Below are 11,466 nucleotides of genomic sequence, written 5' to 3'. Positions count from 1 at the left end.
ACTTCTCAGCCACTTGTAAGGGGGCTGGCTCACCAGTAGTCCTTGCTGTAAAAAGGCCGGCAAATACTTGTGGAGCGAGCATTATGGGTGCATTGAGTGTTGAGAAGAGGACTCCAGGGAGCTGAAGGGGCTGATTAAACACAGAATATGTGGTACTTAGTAGAAGTGGGATCCTTGTCCTTTGCAGCAGTATTAAGCCAGTATTAACCAGCTATCCTCGTAACATAGCTGCATTTAACAGAAGTATTACCAATGATATGTGCCAATGTGCGTGAGTGTTACCAGCAGGGAAAGTGGAACTGAATAAAATGAGTGAAAATGCAAGAGTGAGCGACCCCTGCTAGGCACACGCATGACGGCCAGCTACTGTGCGGGCAATTAAGAGAAGGGCCACAAAGTGCCCTCTGTCTTGGCCTCTACAGACCAGTAGCAGCAGAATGTTGGGCCTGGGAATGGCCGTATGAGAGAGGTCTGCTTTGAAGCAAGGGGAGATGCTGCAGGTCAAGTAAAAGGGCAGCAGCAGAGCTGACATCCAAAAGGGCACCAGGATCAGAGAAACCAAATGCAGTGGTAGTTCCTTTGACAGTCCCCCATATTTTTGCCAAGGGAAACGATTGCAGTATTTGTAGGTTCCTGGTCATTTCAAATAGCCTTTGGCAGAAAAAACAGGAGTGCTGAGGATTATAGGACTTTAGAGGACTTTCTCTGTTCCTTCACTGTGTCTGGAGGTTACCAGGGCAGCTGCAGCAGGCAAAGGTATTACTGTTCTCGAGTACTGGCTCTTTCCCAGCGGTGCTGGATGCCCTCTTGGCTGCTCAGTGGGAGCTGGTTAAACCATCACCTCTAAAATGTTTAGAGATGCCCACAAGCTCAGATCTTGTCCTGCCTCACCCCCCAGTGGAAGCAAGCAGCAGCACAGCCTGCCTTTCTTCTGCACAGATGATGTGCCTTGCAGGGAAGTGCCAAGCCTTAAAAGCTGCTCTGTTCTCCTCTTCCTTTTCATCCTGTTTTAGAACCAGGGCAAAACACCCGTGTTGCCTGTGTGTGTCATGTGTGCATGGGTGGTGATCGAAATCCTATATCCAGGACTACGCCTGGGACCCAGCTTGTTCCCTCATCACAGAAGAATGAGGCTGGCAGCACCCACCAACCTGCCTGAGTGCTGAGCCCCTTCCTGCTCCCCCACCAGTTGTCGGGCTCCCACCCCTGCCGGCCCGGCTGTTCAGTTTGGGGTGGGGGAGTTTGAGTACATACGGGCTAGTCTGTCCCTCCTGCCAAGGTGATGGGGCAAGGATGGATCGAACCCAGGGGTCAGGCCCAAGGGTGCCAGGGTGCATCTGGCCCTGTGAAGGGGAAGGGATGACACCCCTCTTCCCTCAACCCCTGCTCACATACATGCCAGACCTGCTCCTTGTGATCAGTATTTTTCCCTTTCCAAAACAAGCAGAGGCTTCTTCCGTGTACAATCCACTCTATATTACAGGCCTGGGCTGCTTTCCCTCAGGCCTCCAGAACAGGACCTGCCAGTGGGCTGCCAGTACATCAGCCTTTTTGCCCCTCTCTGAGCAGGACTGACCAGGGGCAGTGTGGCAATCATTTCTGGGACAGGTCTTAGAGCATGGGTGAGTCCTTCTTGTCTTCCGAGCTTTCTGGGAGCTTTGTGGTAGCTGTGAGGAGGCTGCTCACTGCCGGAGGACTGTGGGTAGCCGGAGAGACCAAGTTCATGGCATCCAAAGGCAAGGGCAAGATGAAAGCAGGAGGTTTCTCTGCAGTAAGGGAGTGCAGAGCATGGAGGTAACGGAGCTGAGCAGCAGCAGGGGCACTGGACAGGATCTCAGCTGCCATCCGCAGGGACTCAGAAGCAGCCTTTTCCGCCTCAGCAGCGATCACCTACCAAGCAGGGGAACAAAGAAGGGTTCTGTGAGGCTGGGAGTAAGGGCGCACGGACTGTTCATTACAGAGGGAGGTTGCCACCATGATATTCCCAGGGCCAGTGTGATTCTAACATTCCTGCTCTCTGAAGATCTTGGCGTGTACTACACCTCTGTATGCTCCCAAAAGTTTGGGAGCTCACGTCTAACTTGTTTTTACTAGGCCCATCAGGGCTCATAATTGGGCATACCCTTGCTGCAAAAGCATGGGAAAGGGCAGCCCCCAGGCTAGGCTTAGTGGGGGGATGCTGGACACCAACATTATCCAGGCTCTTGAGCAGCTCAGTGCAAGGGATGGAGACCAGCCTGGGCTTAGCAAGGCGCAGGGTACATGACAGTGGTGACAGGCCTGCACTGGGCTCCTAGAGGAGAGTGAAACCCTGAGGAAGAGATCTGCGTGGGGATCACTGTGGGCCCAGGGATAACCCCAGACCTCTTTGCATATCTTTCTGTTCTACCTGTAGGCCAGGTACCAGATCTGACACTCCACTGGGCTGGCCTGGACTCCTGCTGCAGCTCCGCTTGCTAGACACAACTTTTGAACAGGAATAGAAGCAAACGTATTTTTCCAAAGCTGCACCCTTGTGTGGCATGTCCCAGGGACCTTAAAGCAGGGGTGGGAAAGGAAGGAGGGATGCTTTGGAAAGAGATGAGAAGTATTCAGAATTGGCATACCCGCACTTTGGCCTGTCTCTGGGCCTCAGCTTCCACAGCCAGGGACTGCCGGACTTCAGCAGGCAGCTGCACGTTGTTGCTGGGGTAGTAAAGGACAGGGATTAGCTGAGCTTTAGGCTTTCCTGGCAGCACTGGATGGTCAATCTGAGGCTTGAAATGGGCTCATCAGTCAGTGTCTGCAGAGCAGTTCACTCACGTTCTTTGCTTCCTGGGTCTTCCTCTTTGCGTGTCTCACTTTAGCCTTTTACCTCCATTCCCATCCTTCTTTTCCAGCCTGGTTTTCTAATGACCAGGCTTGCATGATCACTAGGCAGCAGGGAGACCTCTTCTCTCTGTGCCTCTGAAGCATTAAGTCTAAGCTCTCTCCTTGTGAGACAGCAGAGAATCCACTGGGAGACTGCTCTCAAGACAGGCACAGGAATTTCCTTCTGCTCACAGATTTACTCATTCACTGCTTGGCTCTCTCTTCCATGGCCCTCTATGTGACAAGCAAGTCCCACCTTTCTGCATGGGCTTCTGAGTGATGAGTCCATCCTTACCTGTGCTAAGACCTTGGGGCCTTTGATCTAGAGTGGGACACAGAAGACTCAGTGCCTGCTGCGCCTCTTGGGCTACCAGAATTGGGTGCAAACTCTGTCTGCAGCAGCAGTGAAATGGTGATGACATCCCAGCTAAGGATCCTGCCCTGGCTGTCAGTGCAGGATCAAGCACAGTCTTCGCATGTGGAAGTTTAACATGAGGCAGAGACTGAAAGGGCTAGGGAAAATAGGAAGGCAAGAGATGAGGCTCTACCTTCTGCAGAATGGCTGCAGGGAGAGAGCCAGAGGTAAAGCAGAAGAGGACCAGGCATCAGTGAGCAGGGCAGGACAGGTACTTGCAAAGTGCCAGGGAAATCTCCTCTACCAGCATTTCCTACCTACATTTCTGTTCTCTCTACTTTGATCCCCCAGCAGCCCGTGACCGCATCCAAAGCAACCTGTGAAGAGTAATATTTTTAGAACATGGGGAGAACACCAGCTCTGGCCTAGTCCCCTTACAAGGAGTACGACAATGCAGGCACATTAATTCAAGGCAGTTAACTGCAGGACTGTAAGGCAGATTTATTAGGTTTTGTGTGCTACTGTGTGAGGCCCCTCAGAAATAAAATTAATTTCCTCACTTTACTTCTGATTTGTGTTTGCGCCAGGGGTTTTGCGTGATTTAACTAGTCCATACTGGTTCAAGTATGGAACCAATTCAGTTGCACAGGAAACATTCAGTTCCTGAGTAGTGTGATCATGTACACGTATCACAGACACAGAGAACTGCTGCTGGAGATCCCAGGTATACTGGTTTTATGGCAACTCACTCAGGTTGCAGAATACATTTATTGTGAGAATCTCCTCTCTGGGGTAAGTACTGATGCTGGGGTATCACAAAGCACTGATGAAACTCGTGTAAGTGATTCCTTCATGTCCCTCGCACAGTACTGTCTGCTACTCACCATGGCTGCCTGTTGGGCCCACACTGTATATCCTTCCCCAAAAGTGATATGAATTAAAAAAAAAAAAAAAAAAAAAAAAAAGAAGAAAAATCTCCCATTTTTCTGTGAAGGAGAAACATGTTGTTATTGTACCCTTCTGCAAACCAGTGTCTATGATTTTGAGAGACTGATCACTAGAGTTTCTTTGTGGAGCCTCAGTTCACCCCTTGCTCTGCTACCTCCCCCCTGTGGAAGCACCTTTATCTCCTGACTGATGCTCTTCCTCTCCAACAGAAGTTCAGAGAAGGCTCGATGTGCCAGGAGGCGTTTCGTGGTGGTCTGCACCAGCAGCTGGATGGCACTGGAGATGCTGGTCAGGGTGGTGAGGAGAAGAGAGGCATTCTCCAACCGGTAGTAGCAGACAGCATCTATCTCCAAGGTAACCATGTCTTTGGTCACCACCTAAGCAGAAGACAGTAGGGGAGATGGAGCTGGTTCTGACAACTCTAAGGTAGCACAGAAAAGCACACAATTAAGAGAATGATGAAGACTAGCTGGATGGCTAAGTCTTTGTAGTTACATCTGCTACTGCCTGACCTTGGGCAAACTATATAATGTCTGGATCTCAGTTCCCTGAGCAGCATCTTTGTGTCTGTCTCCTCAGTACAGCTGCTGAGCTGGGGACTGTGAGTAGGTCGTCATCCTACACTGTGTTTCCCTGCCCACTGCTGCCTGGTCCGTTGCTGTTCTGAGAGCGTAGGCTGTGTCCTGAGGTGTGTGCTTGGTTATTGCATCTCCAGAAGGATTTGCTGTACACCATGGGGATGAGCCTGGAGATGCTACCAGGCAAGGCCAGTCCCACTGGCAATGCAGCAGCACAGACAACGCGTCCCAAAAGGAGAAGAGGGGCTGTGGCTAGAGAGGTTGGAGGTTCAAGGGTTAGAAGCAAAGGTTCAACCCTTTCTTCCTCCCAGGCTTATACAGGAGTGGAGTACATCCCTTACATCATTTTAAGATCTTAGTCTGAGTTCCTGTCCTCACTGCATGCACTCCTCAGCGTGGTGGGTAAAAAAACCTGGTCCAGTATCTCTGGCCCAGCCACTCCCTATTGGTCTGGGTTACCACTAAAGCATGTCAATTTGAATGGAATTAAAAGCAGTAGTTTTAAAAAACAATAAAATTCACTATGGTGAATTTTTTGCCTTCCATTTTCTGAGGTGTTAGCGTTACTTTGAGATGTTTTTTCGAACTTTTCTGTGCAGGGATGAAGGCTGGAAGCATAAGGTACAACGTTAAAGAGATCCAAAAATTAATATGGGGGGTCAGCCATACCTGATGGAAGGGGATCTCTAGGGTTTTGAGGCGGAGGTCTATCTTGTGATATGTGTCCAGGCAGGGAAGGAAAAAGAAAAGGCCTGTGGGAGGAAGAGAAAGGCAACTGGTGATCATCAGAACCACAGAAATTGCCTTTCCTGCTCTGGAGAACAGGGAAGGGTTTGGCATGTAGAACTACAAAGGAACGGCAATACTAGATGGATAGATGAGGGGAGGGCGGTAGATGTGGTCTACCTTGACTTAAGCAAGGCGTTTGACACGGTCTCCCACAGCATCCTCATAGGGAAGCTTAGGAAGTGTGGGTTAGATGAATGGACAGTGGGGTGGATAGAAAACTGGTTGAAAGATAGAGCTCAGAGGGTTGTGATTAGGGGCACAGAGTCTAGTTGGAGACCAGTGACGAGTGGTGTTCCCCAGGGGTCAGTACTGGGTCCAGTCCTCTTCAACATATTCATCAATGACCTGGATGAGGGGATAGAGTGCACCCTCAGCAAGTTTGCTGATGACACCAAGCTGGGTGGGGTGGCTGACACACCGGAAGGCTGTGCCGCCATACAGAGAGACCTGGACAGGTTGGAGATCTGGGCAGAGAGAAACCTTATGAAGTTCAACAAGGGCAAGTGTAGGGTGCTGCACCTGGGGAGGAACAACCCCATGCACCAGGACAGGTTGGGTGCTGACCTGCTGGAGAGCAGCTCTGTGGAAAGAGACCTGGGAGTCCTGGTGGACAACAGGATGACCATGAGTCAGCAATGTGCCCTTGTGGCCAAGAAGGCCAATGGCATCCTGGGGTGCATCAAGAAGAGTGTGGCCAGCAGGTCAAGGGAGGTCATCCTCCCCCTCTACTCTGCCTTGGTGAGGCCGCACCTGGAGTACTGTGTCCAGTTCTGGGCTCCCCGGTTCAAGAGGGACAGGGAACTGCTGGAAAGGGTGCAGCAGAAGGCTACAAAGATGATTGGGGGACTGGAACACCTCTCTTATGAAGAAAGGCTGAGGGATTTGGGTCTCTTCAGTCTGGAAAAAAGACGTCTGAGGGGTGACCTTATCAACACTTATAAATACTTAAAGGGTGGGTGTCAGGAGGATGGGGCCAGGCTCTTCTCAGTGGTGCCCGGGGACAAGACAAGAGGCAATGGGCACAAACTTGAACATAGGAAGTTCCACCTAAACATGAGGAGGAACTTCTTTACCCTGAGGGTGGCAGAGCACTGGAACAGGCTGCCCAGAGAGGTGGTGGAGTCTCCAACTCTGGAGACATTCAAAACCCGCCTGGACATGTTCCTGTGTAACCTGCTCTAGGTGACCCTGCTCTGGCAGGGGGGTTGGACTAGATGATCTCCAGAGGTCCCTTCCAACCCTATGATTCTATGATTCTACATAGGCTCAAATTCTGAGGCTGCTTCTGTGATGGGAAAAGCCATTAGAAGTTATTGGCCCTTCAGAGGAAGGAGTAAAGACATCCCATCTCCTGTCTGGCCATGCCTGCTTGGAGGGCACCAGCATGTGAGCTTGGTAGAGCATGAAGAAGAGGAGTGACATGGCTGGGGAGAGCTTAGTAAACACCTTACCAGGTCCTCTGGCTCTGCCAGGAAGGAGATGCCCAAGTCGGAAAACAATGGCTCTCTCATACTCCCGCACCACCTGCAGAGGGAAACAAAAACTAGGTCAGAGAGGAAGGTGTAGGACTGGGGAAAGGGGCCTCACCGGTATGGGAGGATGTCTGTTCTGGGAAAGCCCTGCAAAGGGAGAATTTAATGAGGTATGACTTAGTGGAGTCAGCTGTGACTGAGTCCATTTACCCCTGCAGAGAACCTGGCCGAGAACTGCTGCCTGTGTGAGCAGTGTTGGAGCAGCCCTGTGACAGCCCAAGATTTGGTGAGAGCAGCCTGTGTTAGAGCTACCCAGGGTTTCCCAGGAAGAAGCCAGCATTCTGCTTCCTTATAGCCTGGCCAAACTTGAACACCTTGAGCTAAAATTTTGCATGTTGGTTGTTAGCCTCCAAGGGAACCATGTGTGCTTGTGCTCACATGTGTAAGATCTAAATTGTAATACTGACATTGAGAACAAGATGCATGTGAAATTTCCTGAGAAGTGGGAAACAAAATATGCCTACTTGTAGCCATGCTAGAAATCTGAGAAAAGGGGAGGAAGAGGGAAAATCTGATATTAACTGAGAAATCAATCTCTTAAAATTTTTAATTCAAAACCTATTTACCCTGCTGCTGCAGTGTAGCCATCTCTGGGCTGGCTAGGATGAAGGTTATGTTTGAAAGTTAACAGACCTGCAACTTGTTTTAAAAAAGAGAAACTTAAGCCCTTGTCTGCTGATACTGATATTGCAGCAGGAGTATTTGGTAGGCAGTGACTGGATCCCTGTGCAGCCCTCTGTAGCAGCAATGTATCGTAAAGGGTACATAAAAATGAATGATGAGTTGAAGAAGTGTAAATAGAGCCTTAGACCAAAAAAGCTTTATGCTCATGTCCAATGCATGCTGAACCAGTGAGTTACAGCCATGTGAGACACCGAATATTAAACGTAGAGAGGTCCCATGACTATTCTCACCTTCATGCAGAACCAGACGGAAATGGGGAAGGTCATTATGATGAACAGGAAAGACAAGATGGTCAGAAGCCACTCACAGATGCCCAGACCCGGAGAGTTTACACCTAGGGAGAAATTCAACATGACTATGTTAAAAGAGATCTGCTCCCAAAATACTGATGGCCTGACAAGTCCCTGCACAGACCATCTTTAGTGTTGTCCTTTGCCTAAATCCAGTGTATGTGAACCATTTGGTTCTCTCTGAAGCTGTGTTAAAGAATACTCCCTGCCCCATGTGGCCAGGAGCTGCCAGGATGGATTGACAGATTTTGTCTCTGCTTTACTGGCAGAGATTGAGCCGTTATTCTCCATAGTGCCTTGCCTAGAGAGCAGCCTTTAGATTGAAGACCTGTGGCCACCAAGCAATGTTTAAAGGCTTGGAATGGGCAACTTGTTGGCTGCGCTGGGATCCCAGAAGCTTATCTGCCAAGATAAGCTAGTGGCAAAGAGAAAGATTGTAAATAAGAGGCAGCTTTCAAAATGCACAGCCTGAAGTGCCCTTCCCTATCAGAGTATCTCAGGTCCTTTTGGAAGAGGATTTCAGTGGCACCCCAGCTCCCTAATACAGCAGGACCAAGCCACTGGTGCTGCTGAAATCTCCCTGTGCTCTACAGCAGTCCCACCAAGGTGCTGGAGGCTGACTGGGGTAGTAAGCCCCATGTGAGTATTACCTTCTACATCTCCCCAGAGTGAGTATGGGTCATCTTGATCTGGCTGCCCTTTGTTGTGCTCCTGCCTGAGGGAAAATCTGCAGGTATGGCATGAAACTAGATAGATTACTTCTGGATGTACCTAGACCCAGAGGGTGGACCATGTTTTCCAGCAGTGAAATTAGCATCTCTGCATCCCGCCCATTTTCTATCCTTTCTAGCCATTCCATCCCTGCCCCTTTGCCGCTGGAGCTCTCTGCAGAGCCACCAGGTCCTGAAACCCCTGGAATCCCAAAAATCTGCGTTATCACTATAGCTCCGCAGCACCACTCATTAGCTGGGATTCCTGTAATTGAGGCAGAAAGAGGCAGTTCTGAAAAATTAGTCCCCAGAGAGACAGAAGCAAGTCTGAACCCCTTTAACTCTAGGGCAGCAGAACTGCTGGCATGGAAGCAGAAAAGTAATGCTGGCTCCTGTAATACACATCCTGTAATACAGCATCTGTGGTGGTGCTGGGTCCAAAGAGGCCCAGCCATCTTGCAAAAAGACTTGTGATGCTTCCTCCTGTCATGGCAGGCTGGGAATCTGCCTAACCCATGGTCTGGAGAGGAGTTGCTCTCTAGGGTTATCCAGAAAGGGAGCTACAAGTGTGCACTTCAAGTGCAGTTCTTCCCTGCAGTGCAGTTCTTTGGGTTGTGAACTGGCATTAAGGCTAACTCCATCTACCTAAAGAAGGACAAGCAAGAAAAGGAAGAGAATAGAACATGATCAGGACTGGGGAGCAGTAAGCTGAAACATAAAGGATGCTGGGGATGAAAATGCTTGTTGCAAAGTTCATTGCTTTCCTAGACAGCGCTGATCAGCCTGGACTGGCTGCAGAAGCTGGCTGAGAGGCTGGCCGGAGTCTCCCATATCCTGTCCTGAGGATAACTACACGTCTCTGCAAGGTGGGTGTGCTGACACTCACTGTGCAGACAGCAGTCACACTGTGACCCATGCTGGGTCAAAAAGCCCATAGCTTTCCAGCCCCTTCCCTTCAATAAGCCATACCTTCCTCTTGCTGCTCGCTGTCCAGCAACGCCATTGCCTCCATTTCTTCATCAGATATCACATCATCCACATCCACCACCGTGGATGTGTGCACCCTACCGTCAGTCCCTGTGGTGCTCTTGATCTCCTTTGCTTTCTCCTGCTTTATGTCTCCCCTTCCTTTGCGACCTTCTCTGCTGCTCTCCTTCTTCTCTCGTTTGCTCTGTGTAACTGGGGACTCTCTACGTCTCCTATGAGACTCCCTGGAATTGCTCCGAGACCTCTTATCCATCCTCATCTGTGCCGAGGAGCATGCAGCTGCCTGTTGATGAATCCTACAGATGCCTGTAGGATGAATTCGTGCTTGAATTTATTGCTGCAGGCAGGAAAACTAGGGAGGGGAGGAGAGAAGGGGAGGTGTCAGATCCAGGAGGTTTTTTTCAAGTTTATCCCACGCTTGTCAGACATAATGGACAGTGAAGTGAGCAAGCTGTTTCCCAGCTGCTCTGCTCTCGTCGCACACTGCTGTGGAGATGGGAAGGAAAGTTAGACTTGGACAGGGTGGACTCCAGGAGGACATTCTCTTTATATCTTACTGCCTTTGGAAATAAAATACAATCAGAAGCACTCACATGATTTTCAGTAGATGGTTTCTACAAAGCTGTTGAAAAGCAACCTAAACTTTTAGACTTGACTTAGCCACTTGTCAGACACGTGGCTCCAAAGACCTCAAATGGTGGGAGTGGCCCAGAGCAATAAACACCAGGGTGAAAAACCTTTACTGATGAGACCGGTGGCTTCCTCAGAAGTGCTTTGAGGGGGTGTTGCAGGTAATGGCTGGGTGAGCAGCATCTCACACTGGTCTGCTCTCTAGAAACCCTTTGGCTGGCACAGTGGAGGGACATTGGCAGCAAAGTCCCTCTCCCCAGGGTCACCTCAAATTTTAGCAGGGAGGGAAATTAGCTGGTCCCAGTTCAACCATGAACTTTCCTGAATGGGTGCAAAGCACGGAGGCCAGTGCAGGGTTAAAGCTGCTGAATCTAAATTGACAAAAGAGTTTGTGCCTAAATGCCTCCCTAGTTTTCTACAGCAGGAGTGTGGCAAACATAGAAGCTTTTTTCTTTTCATGCCGCACAGCCTGTGGTGACATCTGCAGAAACCTGCTCAAAAACTCTTTTTATACAGTCACTGACTATATTAAAGAAACCAGCACCTGACTGGAAATCAAACTACAGCAAGACAAGGCTGGAACATAAAGCAGTGACTTCCCTCTCAACAGGACAGTGCTGAGCTCAGGGTCCCCCAGTCTCTGGTGTGGAGGAGCAGCCGGAGGGAGCTGGGTAGCTCCCAGCCAGGGAGATGCTGCTCTTGTTTTATCACGGATTCCTCTTTTATGAGACTTGCGGCCTGCCAGGAGTCAGGATATTGCAGGCAGGGAGGTCAGGAGCACCAGCTGCCTGCCTTCTCTGCTCCCTCGTGCAGGTCACCAGGGAAGCAATGGAGGGAGAAGCCCAATGACAGAGGAGAAAAGTTGGGTGGAAACGGGGCGTTAATTAATAAATTCATACGGTATCTGGGTTTGCTCTAGAAGTGCTCCAGAAACCTTTTTTCACTTGGCCAGCGTGGGTAAGATGGCCTCCAGCTGCCGAAAAGGGCAGGTGGCCTTTTTTAAGTGGCAGCAAAACAGCGCCTTGGGCCAGGTTTGGGCCAGGTTTTGGCCAGGCTCCGCTTGCTTTTCTCCTCAGACACACCCGGCGGGACGTCCGATGCTCCCGACTCTTT

At 50.1% G+C, this 11,466-nt stretch overlaps 1 protein-coding gene across 1 annotated transcript; it reads right to left on the bottom strand.

Moving 5' to 3' along the window:
- Positions 1-35: 35 nt before the first annotated feature.
- Positions 36-10,013, bottom strand: NPHS2 (NPHS2 stomatin family member, podocin). Its single transcript, XM_063344810.1, has 8 exons — positions 9,706-10,013; positions 7,967-8,070; positions 6,972-7,044; positions 5,401-5,483; positions 4,327-4,530; positions 3,527-3,582; positions 2,607-2,685; positions 36-1,890 (listed from the first exon to the last, which is right to left on the bottom strand). Exons 1-8 carry the CDS (start codon positions 9,980-9,982, stop codon positions 1,612-1,614), a joined length of 1,155 nt encoding a protein of 384 aa, XP_063200880.1. The 5' UTR covers positions 9,983-10,013; the 3' UTR covers positions 36-1,611.
- Between the last annotated feature and the right edge of the window lie 1,453 nt (positions 10,014-11,466).

This window comes from Chroicocephalus ridibundus, chromosome 8 (genome assembly GCF_963924245.1).
Source record: "Chroicocephalus ridibundus chromosome 8, bChrRid1.1, whole genome shotgun sequence".
NCBI classification, from domain to species: domain Eukaryota; kingdom Metazoa; phylum Chordata; class Aves; order Charadriiformes; family Laridae; genus Chroicocephalus; species Chroicocephalus ridibundus.
Note: the sequence above shows the minus strand (reverse complement) of the source record. Positions and strands in the feature narration are given on the sequence as shown.

Excerpts from the sequence above, each read along its gene's own strand:
- NPHS2 (XM_063344810.1), bottom strand. The coding sequence starts at position 9,982 with ATGAGGATGGATAAGAGGTCTCGGAGCAATTCCAGGGAGTCTCATAGG. Across the intron at positions 8,071-9,705 it reads CAGCGAGCAGCAAGAGGAAG|GTGTAAACTCTCCGGGTCTG; the intron begins GTATGGCTTATT and ends ATTTCTCCCTAG. Across the intron at positions 2,686-3,526 it reads AAAGTAGAGAGAACAGAAAT|CAACAACGTGCAGCTGCCTG; the intron begins GTAGGTAGGAAA and ends TTACTACCCCAG.